This window comes from Typopeltis vanoorti, chromosome 3, assembly GCF_054136105.1.
Source record: "Typopeltis vanoorti isolate ZY-2024b chromosome 3, IOZ_Tvanoo_1.0, whole genome shotgun sequence".
Lineage (NCBI taxonomy): Eukaryota > Metazoa > Arthropoda > Arachnida > Uropygi > Thelyphonidae > Typopeltis > Typopeltis vanoorti.
The window spans coordinates 58,080,319-58,106,519 of NC_143551.1; the positions used below are offsets into that span (position 1 = coordinate 58,080,319).

The following is a 26,201-nucleotide window of genomic DNA, read 5'->3' on the forward strand; positions in this document are numbered from 1 at the left end:
TGTTGCCCAAGTAAGATAATGATGAGTTGGAAAGTGAAGAATATGAATGGTATGCCAGCAGAGTTGAGTGAGGCAAAAAGAGTACATTTTGTGAATGTGGGATGAATTTGAGGGGCAGATAGAACTGTATAAAAGATAGGCTACATTTAAATGGATTTGGTGTGAGTCAGCTGGAGAAGCTGTTGCTGCAAGAGAAAATAATCACTGAAATGAATGTAAGACCTGAGGAAGCAAGTGGTGTTGTGGAACAGCATGAAAGTGTGTGAATGGATATAGGCAAGTGTGCGAATGGAGATGTGAGCAGCAGAAGTGAAGAGAATGAGTGAGAGAAGGAAAGCAGAGTGGACAGGGAGATGCTATGTGAGAAGTGTAGATGATGGTTTTAGGAGGAGATGTGTGAGTGTGCAAGAAAGGATTAAGATAGTCAATGATGCGAGGGAGTGACATTTAGGTCTGGGAAGGGGTGTAATATCAGTGATGACATAGAGGAATGGATGGGGGGGGGATACGTGTGGAGGAGTCATATCTGAGAAGCAGGGTCAGTGGGACTTGTTATAGAAATGGAAATGATTAGCATATATATTTACAAATGCTAGAAGTATTCAAAACAAAGGAAATGAAACTGTAGCATTGATAATTCATTTTTCCAAAAATTGTTGGAATAAGTGAGACATGGTTGCACAAGGAATAGAGATGGAGGGATATTGTGAAGAGAGATAAGGCAAAAAGGGAGGAGGAGTGCTATTGATGATGAAAAATGGGTTGTGTTCATCTAGGGTGGAGATGCAAGGGGCAAATAGGTGACAGCAGTTTTGAAGCAGTACAGTGTGAAGCAGAGGCGAACAGGATGAAAAGGATGAAATGTTCAGTAGGGTGCTGCTGCAGACCTGGTAATGTGAAAGACAGTGAAAAGGAAATAGACAAATTGGTCTCGCTAATAAGAAAAGGGTGATCATTATAAGTAATTTCAATTGTGGTTATAGAGACTGGAATGAAGAGACAGAATCTAGAACCAAAGAGAATGAATTTCTTGAGTTGTTGAGGTACAATTATCTTAAGCAGTACATAAAAGAGGCTACATGTGGATCAAGGATATTGGATTTGATTATCTCATCAGAAGATATTACTGTAAATGAAGTGTCACGTCTTCCTCCAGTTGGTGAAAGTGACCATCAAGTGATCACTTGGATAGTGGCCAGCCATATCAGGACTTTTGTGAGAAGGGGTTATATGTGGAATTACAAGGCAGGTGAATATGACAAACTCAGGAGGTGGCTTGCAGTGATAGAATGGAATATGGAATTGGATGGAAGGGAAATCAATGCTGCTTGGTCTCTACTCAAGAAATATCTGGTAGAGGCAATGACTGAGTGTATTCCAAAGGTCAGGAGATTAAATAAGGTAGGTGTAAAATGGATGACTGAAGAGTGAAGTGTGCAATCTGGAAGAAAAAGGCATTGTAGAGGTGGCACAAGATGAGTGGCAATGATCAGCTGACATGAGGAGTGCAGAGAGCAAGCAAGGAAGGTTAATCACTTGGTAAGGATAGTGAATGTCCAGTATGAGCAGCAGTTAGCAAATGAAGCAAATGAAGATTGAATAAAAATCCTAGGGATTTTTATTCAATGTGTGACCAGTAGAAAGAAGAATGATAATGGAAGGATGACATTGGTCAGTGATAATGAGAGAATAATAAACAATGAAGAGGATATAGTAGAGGTGTTCAATGTTCATTAAAGTAATCTATCCTTGTGATTGTAACATAATGCAGAATTTGCAAGCAGAGGGAATGAGGGAGAAACCACTGATGGTGAGTGAGAAGGAGGTATAGGAAAACTTGATGCCAATTTTTTCTATACCTCCAATTGACATCATTGATATATGGAAAATTGACATCAAGTTTATTTGATGTCAACAAGGCCATGGGACTTGATAGTATACTACCATATGTCTTGAGGGAATGTTCCAGGGAATTAGCAACAGCTATAACTTACCTTTTTAGCATGAGTCTTGGACTGGCTCAAGTTCCAAAGGAGTAGATAGAGGGCAAAATTGTTCCCATTCATAAAGGGAGTGATAAGACTAAGGCTCTAAATTATAGGCCAATCTGCTTGTTTGAAGTTGTGATCAAGGTATAGGGGAAGCTAGTGAAAAGAGGGATTCAGAACTGGGTAGACAGCAGCAGAATTCTATTTAATGGATAGCATGGGTTTGCTAAAGGAAGATCATGTTTTAGAAATCTGTTTACTTATTATGAGAAAGTGACGAATACACTGGACAAGGGGGATGCATATAGAGTAGTATATTTAGATTTTGCAAAGGCTTCCATAAATTACCACATGACAAGCTAGTAGTTAAACTAGAAAACAGATAGGGTTGGATAGTCAATTAGTATGCTGAATCCAGATTGGCTGTCTGATGGGCATCAGCAGATTGTGTGTAAGGGGAGTGATATTACAGAAGAGAAAAGTCACTAATGGTGTGACCTGGGGGTCTATTTTGTGGCAATTATTGTTTATTTTTTATGTAAATGTCATTGGAAGGTTAAACGGTGATATACAGTTGTCTGCAGATTATGCAAAGTTGGGGAGAGTTATGAGAAGTAGAGCAGATGTTGTAGCCTTGCAAGAGGACTTGAATAGACTGTCTGAATGGGCACGTGTGTGGGAATATCTGTTTAATATAGCAAAGTGTCAGGTTTTCAAATTTGAGAAGTAAAGATGGGATGCAGAGTATAAGACTGGTGGAAATATCTTAGAGGAAGTAGAGGGGATTAAAGATCTGGGGATGATGGTGGATAGGGACTTGAAATTTTGTGGACATTTTGCTAAAATAGTGAAGACAACACAGCGGATTATGGGAATGATGTAGAGAACACTAACATGTTAGAAATAAAGATGATTTGATTCCATTGTACAAGACTTTGATCAGATCACATATGGATTAATATTACACAGATTTTGTCACCAGGTTTTCAAAGGATGGTGAGTTGTTGGAAAGAGTTCAAAGAGGATTCAGTAAGTCAGTTTCGGGTCTCTAGAATATGAAGTATGAGGACAGATTGAGAGAATGCAAAATGCAAGGGTTAGTAAATAGAAGGAAGAGGGGGAGGACATAATCAAGACGTGTAAGTTGGTAAGGGATAATTAATTACCAGATTACCAGATTAATGTGGATGAAATTTTTCATAGAAAGTCTGGAGACAGGGAGGGGATAACAAGAGGCCATCCCTGGAAACTGTGTAAGAGAGTGTGAGGAGTAGATTTTTAACACAGAGAGTTGCAAGTGATTGGAATGCACTGCCTGAAAGTGTGGTGAGTGCAGAGACAGCAAATGCATTCAAGTCAATGTATAAAGAGCTGTGTGAGAGAGAGAGATTGGCACCTCTTGCGATGAGTCAGTTGACTTCATGAAGGTCTGATGATTTTGATGATAATGATATTCTGTTGTTTCAAGGATACTTGCGACATAAGGCTGAATGATATAATCACGTAATCACAAGAAAGATATTTATTTAACCAAATATTTCGGTCTGGAAATAGCAGACCATCGTCAGTGGTAATACAAGAACAGTTTAAAAAATACAAGCTAGAATACTAACAATAGATCGTTAAAATTATAACACACCGCGTGATGTTAAATCACTAAGTATGAAATGGAATATTTTGAAGTACAAACATGATTGAATTTGCTATTAAAAAAAAAAAATTAATTAATGAGTAATCTTGATTAGACTTTCCCAGATTTTTGATATAAATATACAGTCATTACGATTCAGGTTGGGGTGATGGAGCAAGGCCTCCACGCTTTCCTTGAACAAACGTTCGAACCTATAACGGGATCTATGTAAGAGGCGAGTCTTGGACCAAAGGATGATGTGGTTAGTATCAATCCGTGTTGTGCCAATCCTGGATTAATCAAGTCTAATCAAGATTACTCATTAATTAATTTTTTTTTTTTTTAATAGCAAATTCAATCATGTTTGTACTTCAAAATATTCCGTTTCATACTTAGTGATTTAACATCATGCGGCGTGTTATAATTTTAACGATCTATTGTTAGTATTCTAGCTTGTATTTTTTAAACTGTTCTTGTATTACCACTGACGATGGTCTGCTATTTCCAGACCGAAATATTTGGTTAAATAAATATCTTTCTTGTGATTACGTGATTATATCATTCAATGATATTCTGTGATAAGTGCTTTTGTGCTCTGAGGATGCTGGCAAGGGCTGGTTTGAAATCCAGTATTCAAGAACAATAAAATTACATAGTTGACATTTTTCTTATATGGTATTGAGTCAATATCACAAAATATTAAAATATGGATCGATGTTAATGTCCTCACCAACTAAAGAATGGCAAGTTTAAGGCAGTGGTTATGAATGATTGTGAAAGATATTTGAAGAATATAATGTTTGGACATTGCAATATTTGTCAAATGAGCAGGAAGAATGGAGTTACTATCGTTAATAAAACTATAGACCAGATTTCAGGTTACTGAAAGAAAGCCATTAATGAAAAGCAAGAAGATGGTGGGCTAAAGTGCAAAGCTCTGAGGCAGTCAGAAAATCTGAAGAGAGGAAACTGTCCACTATGACACATACTATATTATTATTATTATTATTCAGGCCTCCATGGAGTCAAAAGACTCATCGTGGGAGGTCCTTCCTAAGAAACACAAAGTCTATCAAGACTCATCGAGAGGAGGTCCCCCCCTCCCTAAGAAACACAGAGTCTATCATACCACTCCTTTAACTCATTGACCGTTCTCGCTCTCACCACTCCATCAGGCAATGCATTCCATGGTTCAACCACCCTCCATGCAAAGAAACCGCTCCTCACCCTCTTGCTCACAGTTTCCTTTCGTAACTTCCAGGGATGGCCTCTTGTCATCACTCCTTCTGGCTGTTCAACGAAGCAAAAGAACTCCCCAGTGTCAACCCTGTAACCACCTCTCAACAGTTTAAAAGTCTCAATCATATCACCTCTCCTTCTTCTATCCACCAAACTCTGCAGTCCACATTCCCTCAGCCAATCCTCATACCTATCATTGTACAGTCCTGAAACGATCTTTGTTATCTGCCTTTGTACCCTTTCCACAGTTAATTTATCCCCTTCAAATCCTGGGGACCAAATCTGAGAACAATAGTCTAAGTGTGGGCTGATCAGAGACTTATACAATGGAATGATAACCCTTTTATCTCTGCAGGTCAGTGTCCCTCTCATTATTACAGCAATCCTCTGTGTTACCTTCACCACCTTTGCGATATGTACCCTAAATTTCAGGTTTCTATCAATCATCAACCCCAGATCTCTTGTGTCTCCCCTACTTCCTCCAGTATAACTCCTCCCATAGAGTATGCAGCGTCCCATCGATGTGTCCCAAACCTCAAGACCTTACATTTTGCAGCATTAAACCAACACCCTCATTCATTTGCCCATCTATCTAGCTTATTCAAATCCTTTTGCAGGGCTACCACATCTTCACTATTACTAATAATCCTTCCTAACTTCTCATCATCTGCAAACAACTGAATATCCCCTTGCAATCCACTGACAATGTCATTGATATAAAGGTTAAACAATATAGGTCCCAGTACCGAGCCCTGTGGAACCCCACTTGTAACCCTCTGCCTCCTTGAAACTGACATACACAACTCTCTGATACCTATTGGACAGCCAATCTTGAATCCAGTTGAACAATCTAACATCCAGACCCATGTGCTGCAACTTAAATATCAGCTTATCATGTGGCACCCTATCAAATGCTTTTGCTAAGTCTAAGAAAATGGTAGTATATGCCTTTCTCTAATCTAATGCCCTTGTAACTTTATTATAAAAGGCTAGCATATTGCTAAAACAAGAGCACCCCCTTCACAAATCCATATTGACTCTTACAGATAATATCACCCTCATCTGCCCAATGCTGTATACGGTCCCTCACTACTTTCTCCAAGATCTTAACAACTACTGATGACACACAAACTGGCCTATAATTAGACACTTCCAGTCTGCTACCACTCTTATGCAATGGCACTATCTTACCTTCCTTCCAATCCATGGGCACCTTTCCCACAGCCAGACTTTCATTGAAAAGCCAGGTCAAAGGCACCATCAGTTCCCTAGCACATTCTCTCAAAACTCATGGTGAAATACCATCCAGTCCCACAGCTTTACTGTCAACCAGAGTACTAAGTATTTGAAACACACTCTCCTCCTGTATCTCTAAACCTGCCCTCTCCCTCTAGTATTAAAACTGACTCCTCCAGGATGAAATACTCCAATAAAGTGTTCATCGAATAATTCCACTATATTCTCTGCATCAGTCAGTCACCCTATTCCAATTTTTATCCCACAATATCACTGAATAAAGAGAATCAAAGGACAGAAGGTAGATCATAAGATGGCAGTTTGCTTTATGCCAATTGAATGCTTTGGAAATGTTAAGGACTATAAGCATCTCCATACCTTTTTATGGCTTGTGTCCAATGATGTGTGATGTTGGCTAGGAATTCGACTGTGGGTCACGAGAAACAGAATAATTTGTATAGCTAATCTTTTTTTTTATACTGATCCCATACACGAGAGGCCAAGGGACCTATAAGCACATCAGTGCCATGTGTGGGGTGCAGATAAGGACTGAGACAGAAGTTTATTGATATTTTGTTTTGAAGAGTAGCAGGTTGCAGTTGTTTGGGAAAATTTCACGAGGAAGATTGTTCCGAAGGACAGAGGTGGACAGAATAAAAGAGGAAGAATAGAAGCAGGTTTGGTGTGTCTTCAGTTACACAGTATAGGCAGATGCTGCTCTTGTATTAAGAAGTGCAACAGAAAATGGAGGAATAACAGTTGCCAATTCACTGGAGCAGTGCCCGTGGAAGTACCTGTAGAAGAAAAACAGTACCAACACCCTGCACCTGTGAGATATAGGATGAAGTGAATCTGTAAGAGAGGGATTAACTATGAGCCTAATTGCTTGCCTCTGGATGACATCAAGGATGTGAAGGGAAGTTTCAGATGCACCATCCCAAACATGTGAGCAGTATTCTAAACATGGGTGGATTTAGGATTTATATATAGTTAAGAGTTGATTGAGTGCAAAATACGTTCTTGATCAAAAGAGAATGCCAAGTTTCTTGGCTGCTGAGGAGGTTACTAATGTAATGTGTTTATGCTAGGAAAGACTGCATATAAACATCAGTCAAAGAAGGAGATCTAATATTCTCTGGTGATCTATGTATTACTAAGAGTAAGGGTTGGTCAGCTGGTATCTCTTTTGCACAAGAAAGGGCAACACTGTGTTTTGGTTCACTGAACATGACAAGGTTGTCCTTATCTCACTGAAGGATAGTATGTAAATCAATGTTTAAGGCACTAGTTGTAGATGATCATGTAGCATGGGGTCAGAGTACTGCATGTTTTGTCAAATGAACAGAACGAGTGGAGAGTACTATCATTTGCAAAGCTGTGGATAGGATTAGTGGTTATTGTTGTGAGTAGGTCATTTATGTACAGGAGAAAGAGAGTAGATGATGGGACGGAGCCTTGAGACACTCCAACACTGGTGGTGAAGCTCAAAGAAAGGGAGACATTTACTATGACTTGTAGAGAATGACTAGAGAGAAAGCTGGCTACCCAGTTACAGAGGGTGGCAGGTGATGTAAGCTATGGGGTCAGCTGTCGATCTTGAATGGCAAAATCCATAATGGTGGTTGCTAATTAATTGGTGGGCCTCTAAATAGTGCAAGAGTTGGCTATTGATAACGGTATCCAATTATTTTGGAGAGGACAGAGGCGATAGTAGATGGTCGGTAGTTTGACAGTAGACTTCTATTGCCCTTTTTTTGGAATAGGATAGATATGAGATTGCTTCCATGCATTGGGATAAATACCAGATATGTATAATAAATTATAGAGATGATGCTGGATGGGTGTCTCTGGAGCACAATGTTTAAGAATAACTGGAGAGATGCCATCAGAACTAGGAGACTTTTTAATATCCAAATTATTCAGTAATTTTCTGATGTATTTTTTCAGAAAACTATACAAAGCATATAGTGTGTGGATTTCAATATGGTAAGAGGTGATTTCCCTTGGTAATCTATTGGAATTCGAGGTAAAGAGTGATGCCAGGGGATTAGGGGATCTTTGGGTGAGTAAGATTGGTGCCATCAGGATAGAAGATAGAAAGAGGTGGAAGTGCAAGAGAGCAGAAGTTGTATCCAATGGCCTAAGTAAGGAACCAAAAGACATGGCTTCCATTTGGACAGGAACCAAGTTTTCTTCTGTTGGCCTTTATGAACTTTGATTTAGATCTTCTGATGAGTGATCTGCATATATATTACTTCATACTCTGTATAGGCAGAGTATGAAGTAATATATAGCTGGAGATTTTGATGTGAGCCGTATGCAGTAAGCTGACTTTTTTTAAATTAGACTGCTCTGATAGATTTTTGGTTGAAACATGACTTGGAAAATTTACAAAGATTAGGAGTTGAATGGGGGATGAAGGTGAGAATAATTTATGTAACTTGTTTGCAACAGGTGTTAGGGTCAGGTGAGTGGGAGGCAATAGTCAGACCAAGGAAAAGAGGAGAAGAAATTCTGGAGGTCATCCCAAATGGCTCTTTTGTAGTGCCAGATGATGTGAGGTCAGGAGTGGTTAAAGGAGAAGGCATTCTGTAAGAGTGGAGACAAGTATAAGATTGCGGTTTGCATTGCCTAGAGCAGTGATGGCAAACCTATGACACACGTGTCAGCACTGACACACTTGAGGGTTTCAGGTGACACACACACCTTGGATGTTGAAAAATATTGGTATTCTGATGAAAAAACTAATTTCAATAATTTCAGTTTATTAAATTAATTGTATAATATGAATTCATAGATTGTATATCAATGTCCTATTAAATAAATAGCCTAATATGATATGTATAAGTCACCATCTATGATTAAGTAGTTAAATTTATAATGCATGGATGCAAGTGGCATATCAACAAAGTCAATATTTAAAAAAAAAGATGTTTGACACACCCAGGTAAAAAGGTTCGCCATCGCTGGCCTAGAGAAGAGGTAACCTCTATGGTGTATCTGGAACAAGAACTGGTCAAAAAGAGGTCCAGAGTATCTGGAAAGTGAAGAGAGTTATCAGGAATTCTAGTGGGTAGATGTATGATTTGTGTTAGGTCATTACTAATAGCAAAGATTTCTGCTTCTCATTGCTTGGTCAGTGGTGTTGGAGTAGAGGAGCCAGTTGAAATTGTGGACGTTAACATCAACCTCAGGGGCTCACTTTGGTGAGTACGGGCGTGGCAAACCAGAGGTACCTGATGCTGGACCATGCCTCACTTCGTGTAATATATATCTGTTATATTATCTGTAGACTGGTCCCTCCTCTTCCTCCCTTGCTTCTTTCTTTCTTCTCTTCTTACTCCTTTCCCCAAATGCTATTAGAGTATTTGAGGGGAATCTTTCCTATTTTGCTGTGTCATTTCGTCTTGTGCTAACAGGACATTAACAAACACTGTAACATGATCAAGCCATCAAAAAATGTTCATACCGCATCGTCCGTCATGCAGGTTACCAAGGGATGCGTTCGGGTTTTAGGCAGAGGGACCCATTCGAAAAATATGTTACAGTCTCCCTTAGACACCACTCCTCAGCACTCTGCTAGAGGAAACTCCATCAATGGGCCTGCTACCCGCTTGGGGAGGTGTTTAGGGACAGCGGAAAGAAATGGTTCTGCAAAAGGACGGAAATGGCAATGACAACGGCACCAGACTATGGCTTTAGGCAACTGGAACATCTTCTCTCTGACAGGGAAGGAGTTGGAACTGGTCGAGGAAGCCAAGCGCTACCGGCTAGACTTAGTCGGGCTTTCTTCGACCAAGAGGAGAGGCTCTGGAACTGTCGACCTGAATAAGGGGTGGAAGCTCTACTACTCTGGTGTGAGCTCGACAATGTCTGCTCAGGTGGATGTGGGGATACTCACAAGCCCTCAGCTATCAGACTGTGTTGCTGAGTGGATCCCATTGGGAAACGGGTATGTGTGTTAAGGCCAAATCATGGATGAAAAACCATGATTTGGCTATGGTGCAAGCCTATGCACCTAATCTGGAGTCAGAATACTCTCGGCATTCCTAGATGAAGTGAATGCTGCTTTTGACAGGGTGGCAGACATGGAATCAGTCCTGCTAATGGGTGACTCCAACACACATGTTGGAACAGATAACCAGACATGGAGGGGTGTGGTTGGGAGGAACGGCACCCCTGACCTCAAGGCAAATGGGTTGAAATTATTGGACTTCTGCTGTACTAACAGCTTGTCCATAATGAATGCCTTCTTCCAGCACCGAGAAGTCCATAAATATACCTGGTACAGGGATACACTAGAAAAAAGGTCTCTGATTGACTTCTTTATAGTCTCAGCAGACCTATTTTCCTCAGTGTTGGACGTTCGTGTGAGAAGAGGGGCAGAACTGTCAACTGACCACCACCTTGTTGTGTGCACTCTATGGCTTCAGAAACCAGATGCTACCATCAACGTTGGTAGGCCTAAGCAGCTATACCGCATGAAACAGGAGGCATTGGAAAATGAGGCTGTGAGAAAGAATATTGCAGATGACATTTCCTCCAGGTTCAAAGAGATTCCCAAGCATACTGCAGATGTTGAGGAGGAGTGGAAGCTGTTCAGAACAGCTGTCACTGCTTCTGCACTCTCATGCAGTGGCAGAAAGCGGCTCGGTGTGGCAACGGGCAGTGAGAAAAGGACACTTTGGTGGAACCAAGAAGTCCAAAAAACTGTCCGGGCAAAAATGGAGTCCTACCTAACATGGCTTAGGGTCGGGTCACCTGAGATGCGTTTGCGGTATGCTGAGGCAATAAAGACAGCTAAACAGAAGGCTTGGGAATCCTTTGGAGAAAGATTAGACTCATCCTATGCAAGTGCAAACAAAGTATTCTGGCAGACCATCCACCGCCTTTGAGGGAGGAAATCGTGCACAGCAAGGGCAATTAAGGCCTCTGATGGTGCACTTTTAACAACTGAGAAGGATATCTTCCACAGATGGAGGGAATACTTTGAGAGCTTTCTTAATCCGAGTGGCCCAGCAGTTGTGGACATCCAAGAGGTGCAGATCGGGGCAATGACTAGTCTCACAACAGAAGAGGTCCATTTAGCAATAAAATTGCTAAAATTGGGCAAGGCTGCTGGCGATGATGAAATTCGGGCTGAAATGCTAAAAGCCTTAAATCGAGACGGTGTTCTCTTGCTGACTCGAGTGTGTCAGGCTGCTTGGATATCTGGGCGAGCACCAAAGCAATGGTAGACAGGCATAATAACACCAGTCTTCAAGAAGGGAGACCAGAAGGATTGCAGTAACTATCATGGCATCTCTCTGCTCAGCGTGCCTGGGAAGGTGTATGCTAGGTGCTTGGAAAGATGGTGCAGGAGCATAGTTGAGTAAAAGTTCCAGGAAGAACAATGTGGCTTTCATCCTGGTAGAAGCACAAGTGATCAAATCTTCACTTTAAGGCAAGTCTTTGAGAAATCTTGGGAATATGCCAAGAATATCTACACGTTTTGTGAACTTGGAGAAGGCATAGGACCGGGTTCCTCGGGATAAGCTTTGGCAAGTAGTACAGGAGTATGGATTGGATGGCCAACTATTAGTTGCCATCAAGTCCCTGTATGAATGCCCAGAGTTTTGTGTCAGGGTAAACAGCACAAAGTCTGAACCTTTCACAGTCTCCGTTGGCCTCCCCCAAGGGTGTATTCTGTCACCCCTCCTTTTCATAATATTTATGGACTGGATTGATAAGCACAGCCGAGGCAGTGAGTGTGTCAGAATTGGAAGATGTAGCATTGGATGTCTGCTTTTTGCAGATGACTTAGTTCTGCTTAGCTCTTCCACAGATGACCTCCAGCAGACCCTGGATAGGTTTGTAGCTGTTTGTGCAGACGTCAGAATGAAGACCAGTGTGGACAAAACTGAAACATTTGTGGTCTCAAGACAACCATCCCAGTGCACTCTACATGTAAGCGGAGTTCCAATGAGGCAGGTGGAGAAGTTTAAATACCTTGGGTCCATATTCACGAATGATGGAAAATGGGACGTAGAGCTAAATACTCGAATTGGCTTAGCAAGCTCAATATTGTGGGAGCTTGGCAGTTCGGTAGTATTGAAGCGGGAGTTTAGCCAGAAGGCAAAGCTGGCTGTCTTCAATACAGTCTATGTCCCCATCCTCACCTATGGTCATGAGATTTGGGTAATGACCGAAAGAATGTGGACACGAATCCAAGCGGCTGAAATGAGGTTCCTTCGAGGGGTTGCGGGGCTGACAAGACTCGACAGAGTCAGAAGCTCTGCAATTCGGGGAACCTTCAATACTCAACCACTGCTTCTCTGTGTTGAGTGATCACAGTTACGTTGGTACGGGCACCTGGTCAGAATGCCACAAGACAGACTCCCTCAGCAGGCCCTCTTTGCCAAGCCAGAGGGTGGGAGGCCACGTGGAAGGCCAAGGACTTGCTGGATAGATTATATCCAAAACCTTGGGTGGACACGTTTGGGAATCCCACCAGAACACATGAGCTTGGTGGCAGAGATCGTGACCATTGGAAGTTCCTCTTGCAGCTGTTGCCCCCCCCCCCCCACAACCCAATTAGGAAAGGTGGGCCTTGAAGATGTATGTATAATATCGACAAGGAAGATGACCTCACTACTATTTGGATAGCTGAATTGCAAGTAGTCAAGTTTCATGGAAAGGAACATGAAGAGATAAATGCAACAAATGAATGTTACTAAATGGGACAAAGAAACCTTGAGCCAGAGAAGGGAAAAGCAGCTGATTCTAAATTAGCCATTCTCTGGTAGGCTATGTCAGATTTCACAAAGGCATAGGTTCCACCCTTGTGGTGAAATGAATCATGAAGTATATAGTTTGGGCACTGGAGGTGGATGGTAGTAGATGTAGTTGTGATCTGGATTTCTGTCAGGAATAAGATGTCTGTTCTGGAAGACTGCAAGTGATGGTCAGCATCATTTATGTTTATATTAATGCCACAGATGTTAGTAAAGTGGATGTGAAAGTGAATTTTTAGTGAAAAGATTCTGGCATGGTTTGTATATTACAATGTGACTTTTTTGATGGAATCGATTTATGTTGGAGATTAGCTTTTGTCGCGTATTATTGTTATTGTTTGTGAATCTTCATAAGTTTGATTAGATGGAAGGATATAGTGGGAATGTGCAGTAAGAGAAGATAGACTCTTGAATATGACAGGCATACAGAGAAAAACCAGTCTCTGTGCCATGACATAGCTTCGACAGCATCCCCACATACCACTACTTGGACTCCTTCCCAAGGCACAACTTAGCAGAGTATATGGCAGTGGGATCATGCATCTGTTGATAGGGAAGCCTCCTGACCTGTTATTGAAAGGTTTGGGTCTATGCACTAACTGACAGCTGGCCTGCAGCACCACCACCATTTTAACTGATGTATTCTCAAAATGGAGGAGATTAAGGGTTTCTAAGACGTTTGTCATGACCTTGAAGGATATCACTCACAATGCACAAGGAAGAGAAGGGGGGGACAGAAACCAGAATCCCTGCACTGGAGACCAAACATGGAATTGGTTACCTAGTTGGTTTGGTTTTCTATGGAATTATGTCTGAAGCAGCCATGCTTATATTAATTATATTAAGTCTGTTAATCATGAACATCTAGTTAGTTTGTGTGTTTTGCAGGCTGAAAAATTCTGAGAGGAAAAGCCTGCCATCTCCATATGAGATTCCTATAGGCAGTGGCTGATTAATTGATAAACATCCAGATGGTGAAGAATTTGGCTGTTGATAAGCATTATTTTTGATAAAAATGAAGTGAGGATGATGATGAAATGATAGCCTGATGGTGGACTTTTTTTATCATATGGGCATCTGCAAGAAGTCTGTAGACTCACTGTGGAAAGTCCCACAAACTTATTCACTCAATACCCTTCTTGAACTCATGCAAAAAAGTAACAGTCACAAATGACTATGTCAACTCATTCCACTAATTCCAAACTCCAAACAAAAAAAAATCTGGTCTTCGCACCCTTGCTAACTACATTTATGCAATTTCAGTGGGATCCCCCTGTTCTCTCTCTCCCTTCTTATCATGTACTGAACATTTTTTTTTCTGTATCAATCACATAAAACCCTCTTTAGTAGTTTCTATTATAATATGCCTATCATATCCTCTCTTTGTTGCCTATCAACCAATTTTTGTATCTCACAAATCTTCATAACGAGCATTCCAAAGACATGTCACCATCTTGATCACTCATCTCTGGATACTCTGCACCACTTCTTATACACAGGAAGACCAAGAAAACAAATCTTTGCACAGCCTGATGCCAGATGGTGGACTTTATTTTATATGAGCATCTGCATGAAGTCTGTAGACCAGTGGTCGCCAAAGGGGTTGATAGAAAAATATAAGACATCATTGTACGGGTAATATTTAATTTGGTTAACTTGGATTACCTCGATCCTGAATGACAACACAATTAAGAGTGAATCATGGTAACAGTGACATGAATAGGACCTGTAAGATGGAGCAAGGTCATGAAAATAGTTACAGAGGCCAATCAAGTAGGCCAAAATGACGTATTTACCAATAAACGGATGTCGGTGGTTCCAGCCCGGCTGGCGCAGCAGGAGCAAGATTGCAACACGTGCGCGGTTGCTTATTTACTTATACTTACATGTATCAGTTTCATTTTTGCGCATTGACATACAAGTGAGCATTAATGTTCTAAAATTCATCAACATACATATTATAATTCAATCGTTATTCATTCACGAACTAAACTTCTCTATGTTGAAGAGTTGAGGAGGGCTGGTAGTTTTGTACATCCTATAGAAATACGTGAGTAGGTATATTATTTAGACTTATTACTTTTGCTTACTGACTTCAGTTTTAATTATTTTGTTACAACCCCAGTAACCACAATGGAAGCTTCAGATTCTAAAAAGAAATGCAGACAGTATTCGTTAGAATATTTGAAACTTAGGTTTATGGCTTCATTAAGAAACAAAACGAGGCCAATGTGTCTTCTTTGAGAAAAAACTTTTAGTAACGATGCAATGAAACCAGCAAAAATGAAAGATCATCTTCAAAGACTCCATCCCGATAAGAAAAATAAAGATCTTGACTTTTTTAAAGAACTCAAAGAGAAATACACACATCGACCAACTATAAAATCGTTTATGAAAGCACCTGCCGAAGCTGACAATAAACAAGGATTAACAGCCTCCTACAATAATTCTTTTAATATAGCAAAAAAAAAAAAAAGAAAAGGAAAACCACATACAATTGCAGAGGACATTGTTATACCGGCAATCAAAGAAGTAATTGAAACCATAATGAAAACAGATTCTGGGCCTGTTAAAATGCTTACCACTGAGTGTGAATACCGTGAAAAGACGTCTTGATTAAATGGCTGAAGATGTAGAAAAAACTGTAATATCAGAACTCAAAAATAGTAAGTTCTCCATCACTTGATGAATCTACATTCGATAGTTCTTCTATTCTTATGGCTTATGTAAGATATTATAGTAAAACCAAACATCAAATTATTGACAAATTTTTATTTGCAAAATATCTTGAAAGTGATAGAATGGGATTGACAATTTTTCAGCGATTGGAGGAATATTTAAATAAGTATGATATTCCATTTACTAATATAACAGCAGTAGCCACAGATGGCGCACCTGCAATGGTGGGCCATTATCGAGGTTTCTCTGCCTTTCTGAAAGAAAAAGTTCAAAGCGTATATACTATTCACTGTGTGTTGCACCGAAACCATTTGGTGGCAAAAACTCTCAGTGATGAACTGCATGATACTCTAAGAGTGTGTATTAAATCTATTAATCAAATTAGAGCTCACCCTCTTAAATCATGATTGTTTGCCAAACTTTGTGAAAAAAATGATGAAGTATCAAACCAATTACTCTTGCATACTGAAGTAAGATGGTTTTCTAGAGGTGCAAGTCTACAAAGATTTATTGAGTTGTTCGACTCAACCCTAGAGTTTCTTACAGATGTTAACTTGTTTTTGAGTGATGAACTGAAGAGAAATAAGAATCATATTTTCTACTTGGCGGACTTAATAACATACAGACCCGTCTACAAGGTAAAGATGGCACGATTATTCAAGCTCAGACGATTCTTTTAGGCTTCCAAGCTAAATTAGCCTTATTTAAATCATCATTGTTACGAAAATATTTTCAGTACTTTTCAAATCCACGGCAATTGGAAGTAAAAGATGAAGACTTAGAAATATACACAAAACATCTTCAAAATTTGAGCGATGATTTTAAATTGAACTTTGCAGATTTTGAAAACATGCACATTCTAGATTGGGTTATCATGCCATTTTCTGCAGATATTGAAAATATCGAATGTAACTTACAAGATGAACTTATTGAATTGTCAGTTGATCTTGAAGCTAAGACGCTTTTTAAAAATAGGACTTTAAGTTACTTTTGGGCGAATATAAATGTTGTAGAAAAATATCCAAAACTTTCTGAAGTGGTACTCCCCTTTTTGCTTGCATTTCCAAGCTCGTACATGGTTGAAGCTGGTTTCAGCCATGTTAATTCCATTTTAACAAAACAAAGAAATAAGCTAGATATAGAATTCCATAACGATTTAAGGCTGAAACTAATTTTGAACCCAACATTGCTAATCTTGTCAAGAGTCACGAAGCACACCCTTCACATTGACAACATTAGTAAACTGTATACTAAGTTAATAAAAATCTTATTTTCATGTATATAAGGAAGATTGTATTATTGTTATTTTGTTATCTAAATTAAATTTTATATTTTATATGTTATTTATCCCTGCTATCAAATATGTAATGTTAAGAAGGACATCAAAAACAAAACCTTATCCCTTTGACGTTAAGCCAATATAATAATATATACTATATTATACATGCAATAAACACTGTAACTATAAAATAAACAATCTAAAAGCTCACATAAGCGTCTTTTTTTTTTTGCTTATCCTGTTATAATTACGTAATAGTAAAATAGAGGGGGGGTCAATAAAAAGTCAAGAAACTCTTGAAGGGGTCGACGGTCAAAGAAGTTTGGCGACCCCTGCTGTGGACTCATTGTAGAAGGCCTACACTGACCATTATTCACTCATTATCTCAATGCCAATTATTCACTCAATAATTTTCATAACTAGATTTTGAGATAAAAGCCTTTTATTTATTTCTTTTTGGGAATAGATGCCAGATGAACATGAAAGAATGGAGGAACAATATAAAACAGGTGTTTGTTGAGCATGTTTATCATCCTCACATGAATACATGTGAGGGTGATAAACATGCACAAGGTTTGAGCACAATTGAAAGACCAAATGAGAAATGGTGTCATGTTCTTGGTTTAGCAGAAGGTGATTTGTCTCTGTTCAGTTATGCAGGAGTTGGAGGAGAAGAATTCTGAATGAAGATCTTCAATAGCAATATGAATGCTATATTATTATATGGATCAGAGTCATGGAATTAAAAAGAAACAGGAAGCCAAATTAAATAGTTTCCAAACAAAGCATTTACATAAAATATTACGTGTTTTGGACATATGAGAACACTGCCTTGCTTATTGGAAGCCTGAAGTGGCTTGAAACATTCCATGTTTGATATTTTTTCTAGACTATGCAAAATAAATGAAAAATATAAAATTAGTAGAAATAGAAAAAAATCCTTGGTTCACCCATTGTACTAATGCAGCGCTTCCCAAACTGTGGACCGCGGCTCCCTTGGGGGTCGTAGGTTTTGTTGAGGGGGGCCGTGAAATAATGAAAACAAATTTAAAATGTTTTAAGAATAAGTAGATTTTTTTTATCTTAAAAGAAACGTATTTACTTTTTATTTATTATTTCCTTTTTGTTATTTTTTATGTTTTAATGGAAAAAAATCACACATTGGTGCGGGTTCACAAATTTTGTTTTGTGCATATTTCGGTATTTCGACACTTAATGAATATTAGTAAATATATGCTTATTCATATAAGTTTCATTTCAAAGCAGAAATCTAAGACTTGCAGATGCAAATATTTCACCTGATATTGACTTTATTGTAGCAGTATTGAAACACATCCATCACATTAAATTTTTATTAAACTTCTTTTATGTTTTTAATTCTTTCTTTATTACTAATCGTTTTATGTTTCATGTGCTTGTACTTCAAATGTACAATAACAATATATTTATTTATATAAAAATATGAGATAATGTGCCATGCCAAATGTGTATGTAAGATGCTAAAAATGTAATATTGGCATTTGATTTTTGCAATATTCACTGTATATGTTTTGTATTGAATATAAATACAATAAATATTATAATAATATATGTCTATATTAAGATTTTTTTTTCGAGAGGGGGCGCAAAATATTTTAATTTTTCCAAAGGGTGCCCTGGCATCAGAAGTTTGGGAAGCACTGTAGTAACATACTATGGATTTACAACCTTTTCGTGAGTGGGAGTGTCATAAAAAAAGTATGAAAGGGAAGAAGTTATCCCAATAGCCTTGGTGAGTGACCAAAAGGCATAACTTTTGTTTGAGCAGAAGGGAAGTTTCCTACATTTTCCTCTTTCCAAGTTGAATTTTACTTATCTGAGCTTCCATGTAAGAGTTTCTGTCAATAATACTATAGCAATATGTTACTTTTTTTTTTTTTTTTTAAATGCTTCAGCACACATGATGGAGAACTAAGGCCTGAATAGATAGTGGGTGGTGATAGGCTTCTGAGCAAAAATGAGAAATTAAAGCCTTCATTCCAGCAAGAATTATTTTAGCGATTTGTAGTTTCCACTCTTCTCAATCAGAATACGTGTTTGATTGAGCAGAGCAGTATTAGGTCATTGCTAATAGCAAATAATACTTTGGTATCTCTTACAGCTAGCCACTGGAACTGAAAACAACTAGCTAGAGTTTCAAACAATCAAATCCCAAGGTAGAATAACTTTTCTTATATGTAGCAATTTTCAAGGTATATTACCTTGATGTGTGCCAAAACACTAACTGTTACCACTGCATCTTGCATGGCTTGTTACAAATCTTATCTTCATGCTAGCACCTAGCTCAGAGGAATGCTTTGATCATTACTTTACTATAGAGAAACAGCAGCATCAAAATAAATTAATTCAATCAGAAAATCTAAAATTTGTTATGCATTTTCTCAAGTCATTCGAATTTAGTAGATATATAATGAAATACTATCTTACTTGCTTATATATACATCAGAAAACAAACCTTCATCAGGTATTATTACTCCATCAATAATATGCACCACTCCATTGGTCCCTATAATATCTCTACCAACAATCTGTACACCTTCAACAAATAGTTTGTCATCCTTATCTCGTATCAATGTCAGATGATGATCCAGAACATTGGACGTTTTTGCATACTGTGGTATAGCAGATGAACAAATTACACTTGGCAGGATGTGAGTTTTCAGCAAGGCTAGAATATAAATTATATGTAATAGTTAAGAATATTTGTGAAATTTTAAAAAACTTTGATATCTAGCAAGTCAAAAGACAATACCTATTTGTTAATTACAAGTTATTTCCAATACTCATATTATAATGTAAAAATAGCAAATAAATAAAATACATTTATATCGCTGTTTTAAGGATACTTGTGACATAAGATCTATTGTTAGTATTCTAGCTTGTATTTTTTTTAAACTGTTCTTGTAATACCACTGAGGATGGTCTGCTATTTCCAGGCCGAAATATTTGGTTAATTAAATATCTTTCTTGTGTTTATGTGCATATATCATTCATACATTTATATCATAAATCCAGCAGAGTGTATCAGTGCTTCTGAACGAAGAATACTCAGTGTTTCCTGCTATCCAACAGCTAAGCCTGAAAGTAGCTTCTTAGGCAACTGGTCTTGATGGATTCCATCCACTGTGTTCAAGAGATGTGCTACACTAACACCTATTCTTTATCACCTATACACTAACTTGGCTGGAATTCACCCAAGCTTTTACTATCACCTCAATATTGTCCAAAGTAGTGGGAAAGGTTATCAAAAATCAACTTATTCAACACTTGGAGAACTGCCATGTAATTAGTGACCATCAGTATGGATTTTGCTAATTTAGATCCACAAGAGTCATCTCCTGGCCTATATCATACACCTCTGGACTCATTCCATGGAAAGGTTTGGAGAAACCTGTGATGTTGCACCTGACATCTCCAAGGCCCCATTGATAGGGTCTGGTATCGAAGGCTTCTCAACATATTATCATATGAACTGCCTTCATCCTTGTGTAATTGGACTGCCAGTTTTCTCTCGGATCGATCACTACATGTAATGGTGGATTACATTCTTTCTTCAGATTTTCCCATTAATGCTGGTGTCTCTTAAGGCTCTGTCATTTCACCTACTTTCTTCCTGATTTATATAAATGACCTCTTCTCATTGATTGCTAACCCTATTTATAGTTTTGCAGATAGTAGCACTCTCCACTTGTCCTACTCATATGAACAAGCTTGCAGTGCTCAAACATTTCAAGCTTTGAAATCATCTGTAATAAGTGCCCTGAACACCGATCTCCACAGTATCCATGATTGGGACGAAAACAATCTAGTCAACTTTAATTCTTTCAAAATACAGTTTTGCTTGTTTTCTCATAAAAATTATCTCAGATATTCTCCACTTACTTTTGATAATGCTTGGTTCAACAGTCAAGACCAAATCTCTCCTCTAGAACTGACTCTTAGTCGAAACCTATCTTGGCATAATCATATCACTTCTATTACATCATCAGCTTCCAAAAAACATGGCATTCTTTTCCACTCAAGATGGTACTTATCTTCTGAATGGTTACTTACTCTGTATAAATCCCAAATCCACCCAACCTTGGAACAACACTGCTCTCTCTTTTTTTGGGGTAGTGCACCTAAAACTTTCTTAAAAATTCTTGATGCTGCTCAGAAAAGGACAGTTTGGTCAATTAATGACATATCTCTTACTGACTCTCTTCAGCCATTTTCCCATAGAAGATCAGTTTATGCATTGTGTCTCTTCTATAGATATTTCCATGGCTACTGTTGAGCAGAATTAGCATCCCTTATATCTGCCTCCCATTTCTGCCAGATCTACAGGAACTCAAGCAACAACTGCTCAACATTCCTTTTACAGCTGAACTGTGTGCTCATCAAACTTGCTACTCTCAGCCATCTTATATTCAGTCCACCTCAATTCTGTGGAACAGCCTCTTCCTATGAAGCATTTCCAAAGTACTCAACTTCCAGTAGCTCAAGAAGAATATCAACAGATTACTCTGCTCCAGACTCCTGCCCACACATGGCATTTATTTGCTGTTGGTGCTTCTATCTCTCGTGTGTGAGAGTAATATATATATATATATATAAAAAATCACATTTATAATAAAAATAGCAGAAGTTCTCATTTTTCCACTCTTCATATGCTGATGCATATAAACATGAAGTTATTCATGGTGTAAATTATAATATGGATTTTTCATCATCATCATCATCATCAAATTCCTGCCATGTACCCTCAAGGGGTGTACAGGATATGACAGTACTACATGAAAAAATTACATCATTACTAACTTCCTATCTACAATTTTCCTCCAAAGCAGTCTGTTACTTGTCAAGACTCCAACATTATCAGATCTTATATTTCTATCGTCTAAGGCACTTTGTACAGTATCAATCCACCTATATCTTGGTCTTCCTCTGGGTCGTTTTCCTGCCAACCTGGCAGAGAACACTTGTTTTGCTAATCTTTCCTCTCCCATTCTATTTAAGTGACCATACCATCTGAGATTAGCTCTGCTAACGCATTCCTGGATGCTGACAATGTCAAGTTCTTTCCTAATATCCTCATTTTTAATATGATATTGCCATTGATGCCATCTGTTCACGCCTCTAATCTTTCTCAGGACTCTCATATCTGCGGTCTCTAGTCTTTGGTCAAGTGTTTTACTTCTGACCCAGCTCTCAGATCCATAAGTTAAAATTGGTTTGAACACAGTCTTGTATACAGCTAATTTAGTGTTCTGACTAATTTCTTTCTTATTCCATATGAATTTATTCAATTGACTTCCGACGATACCAGCTTTGCTGATTCTGTTGTCTATTTCTATATTTAGTTTACCATCTTCAGTAAAAATTGTGCCTAAGTAGCTGAAATGTTTTACTTGTTCCACAGGTTCTCCATTCACAACACAGTTGACATTTTCAATGATTCTGCCTATTTTCATTGTCTTTGTCTTTTTATTGCTGACCTTCATACCATATCTATTACAACAGCTATTCAATTTAGTCAGAGAATCTTGCAGACTTGTAGCGGATTTAGTTAGAAGTATAACATCGTCCGCATAAAGCAAAGAGCTGACATCAACATCTCCAATTTTGATATCAGGTTTAATACCACATTCCTTCATAATGTGATCCATATAGATAATGAATAACAGAAGGGATAATGTACATCCTTGTCTCACACCAGATTTAACATTAAACCATCTTCCTGTACTTCCTTCAATTCTAACTGCTGACTCACAACTCAAATAAAGACTAAGTATTGCTTGATATAATGCCCCATTGACACCATATAACTGCAGCGTATTGAATAGTTTCTCTCTTTGCACCTTGTCATATGCCTTTTCCAAATCGACAAAATTTAAATACAGATCTTTGTTATATTCCCATGCTTTCTCGACTATTTGTCGTAAAGTGAAGATCTGATCCTGACAGCCTCTATTTGGCCTGAATCCAGCTTGTTCTTCACCAAGCTTTTCTTCCACAATTCTTCTCAACCGTTTCTCAAGTATACTTGCATAGATCTTGCCAGGAACACTCAGTAGGGAAATACCTCTGTAATTCTCACATTCAGTTTTATTTCCCTTTTTATATATGGGTACTATGAGAGCTCTACTCCAATCATCGGGAATTCGTCCCTCTGTCCAGGCTTTCTGAACTATGCAGTGCAGCCACTGTAAGACTCTTATACCACCATACTTCAGCATTTCTGGTCGAATATCATCTACTCCTGCTGCCTTTCCACATTTCAAGCCTTTGATGGCTTTTTCTACTTCAAGTATGGATATGTATTCCTGACTGCATGCCTGGTCAGTGTTTTTTATCACTGTGCTGTCATCACTGCTTGTTTCATTTAGCAGTTTTTCAAAGTAATTACTCCATACTTCAAGGATATCTTTTTCTCCTGTTTTCATTTCACCTTTATCATCTCTAATTCCTTTTACAGCACTCTTTCCTCCATTCCTAAGCTTCTTCAACAACCTCCAGAATATTTTGCCACCTTCTTGATATTTATTTTCTATATTCTTGCCAAAGTCCTCCCATGACTTTTGTTTAGCTAGTTTTACACACTGTTTAGCTTTCTTACATTTGTCTCTGTATTCTGTAAGAGTAAAAGCTGACTTATTTGCCAGGAACTTTTGATGTGCTTTCTTCTTTTCCTTCACTGCCTCTTTAACTTCATGTGTCCACCAGGGAGTTCTGATTTTTTTATCCTTACAGACAACCTCACCACATGCCTCTCTGGCAGAATCAATCAATGTTTCCTTCAGAGTTTGCCACTGAATCTCCAAGGTTTGATTCCTGTTCTCAAACTCTTTCATTTTCTTTTCAATAATATTTCTGTATTTTAGTCTACAGTTTACATCTGAGAGCTGCTCAACTTTTATTCGCTTTAAAACTTTCTTACATGTTATTCTTTTCAATATCAAATTCAATTTTATCCTGCTCAAGACTAAATAGTGATCACTTCCAATTTCAAATCCTCTGTACACTCTGGTGTCCTGCACCAGGGAGAAAACATCACTATCAACAATAACATAGTCAATGAGACTTTTCTTATTCCTAGCCTCTTCTCTCCATGTGAATTTGTGCACATTTTTATGTTGGAACATGGTGTTAGTAATAACCAGTCCATGTCCTGAGCAGAAATCCAACAGATATTTGCCATTATTATTAGCTTTGCTCTTTTCTCCAAATTTTCCCAAAATATTTTGGTATGTCTCACAATCATTTCCTACTCTACTATTTAGATCCCCAACAAGGACCAACTTTTCATTTTTCATTGTGTCAGTTGCTTTTTCTAAAGCCTCAAAAAATTCCTCCACTTCTACCTTAGTAGAACCTTCTGTGGGACCATAGGCACAAATAAGTCTCATTGTCCAGTTCCCCATTCTCATATTTGCCCACATTACTCTACTTGAGACTGACTGCCATTCAAGAAGATTAGCCTCGTATTTTGTGTTGAATACTATGGCTACTCCTTCTTTTCCTTGATTGTTATTGCCTGAATATAACATTTTGTATTTATTGCTTAGAAAGATCTCACCAGTTTTGGTCTTTTTTGTTTCAGTCACCCCTATTATGTCGATCTGGTACTTATCTAATTCCTCAGCTAGCTCCATTTCTTTGCCATTCAGGCTTCTTACGTTGATAGTACCGATCTTTAACTCTGGTGATGTTGAGTTGGGGTTTGTTTTCAGATTTGTTCCAGTAGCTGACTTTTCGCTGTTCGCCCTGGTTCCCTGGCGAAAACAACGGGGGCCTTGTTTAACCGGGCGACGCCCCAGCCGGCATGAAATTTTGTCATGTTGTACCATCATTTTTTATTTTGGTTTAACCAATAAGAATACAATTTGGTCGGCTAAATCCCAAATTGCCAGCCCATCCTCGTTCGTTCAGTATCAAAGTAGATACCCAACAGGGTGCACCACGAGAAGGTGAGGATTGGACATTAGGTCAGAAGCCCTGGTCGGTTCTCCGCATTCCTTTAAAGGCTATGTGGAGGTCTCCTCTCAGTTATACAGCTTTGACCCTTATGCACCCCTTTTTTTTTATTATATTTTTCATTATATATAAATTAAAAAAGTATTTCAGAAAACATAATTTATAAAGCTATGTTTTCATATACCTTTGCAATCCATGATAAAAATACAGCATATATTCAATGGCTCAATTCAATTCCAGCCACTCACTCACTCAGCTGACTCATTACACCTCAAAACAAGTATAAGAAAATGATCAACAAATCAAAGCAGACTTTGTAAGGAAAAACTGCAATAAGCTTGTCTCCTCAACTAGCAGCTGAGCCTTCTGATCCACTGCTAAGGCTATTCTGCTTTAACACTTCTCTTTTGTTAAATTGTGAATGAAACTATGTTGTGTAATTTATTTTTTTCATTCACATTTAACATTGGTTATTATGTATTAATTATGATTTGTAAAAATAATTATTTATTATTCCTTAATTTAGGATTACTATTTAAATATTTATTCTAAACTTAACCTACTATTAAAATTATTAAACAATAATATCTGTAGAATTTATGATAACTAAAATATATATATGATGTAACGAAAGGTATTATTATAATTAATTGTATACGTAATGAAAAAGCTGATTAAGTAGCTCAAATATTCTATTTATTCTTAATTGTGAAAATGTAACATTATGTAATCACTCATGTAGTAGTAGAGCATTGTATTACATTAGCGAAATGTTTGCATTCATTTTGTTGTCATGGAGACGCATGAAATAAACAAGCACGAGTCGAAGAGAGCGTGACGTTCGGACTGAAAGGAGAGGAAAAATAATAGAAGATTTTTAATTAGAGAGAAGAGAGGAAGTTTTTGCGGAGCGGAAAGGAAGGTAGGATACAAGCAAAGGAAGCGGAAGAAAATTATAAGTTCTCTAGGGCAGAAATTCATGAGAATAGTGTTTAGAAGTGAGCCAAACATAGTGAACCATATACTTAGCTGCAAGTGAAGTCAGCTGTGTTGAAAAGGAAAATTAATGCCGTAACCGGATAAGCAAAGAACTGGACATTCAATGGAAAATTCTGATTAGTTCCAGTTAGTCTAGGATTACGTCTTAATTCTATGTTGCCCTGAGAAGAATTATATTGAAATTAACTAGTTTGATAAAAGTAAACAAGGAGAATTATCAATGCCTTATTGATGTGCTTTTTTTTTTTTAGAGTAGTGAAGCGTGATTAACAGTAGTCCAGTTAAATCGTTGGAGAATTTTTATTAATGTGTTCCGCTAACGTAAATAAGTTAATTTATAGGTGTGCTCACAATTAATTGATGTATTGAAGATTGTATCTGGT

At 38.1% G+C, this 26,201-nt stretch overlaps 1 protein-coding gene across 1 annotated transcript in view; it reads right to left on the reverse strand.

Moving 5' to 3' along the window:
• LOC150108176 (transforming growth factor-beta-induced protein ig-h3-like) overlaps positions 1-26,201 on the reverse strand; it is a 327,473-nt gene that overhangs the window by 71,002 nt on the left and 230,270 nt on the right. The window contains exon 9 of the mRNA XM_090390423.1: positions 19,319-19,531. Coding sequence (XP_090246549.1) covers positions 19,319-19,531 — 213 coding nt within the window. The remainder of the gene's footprint in view (positions 1-19,318; positions 19,532-26,201) is intronic.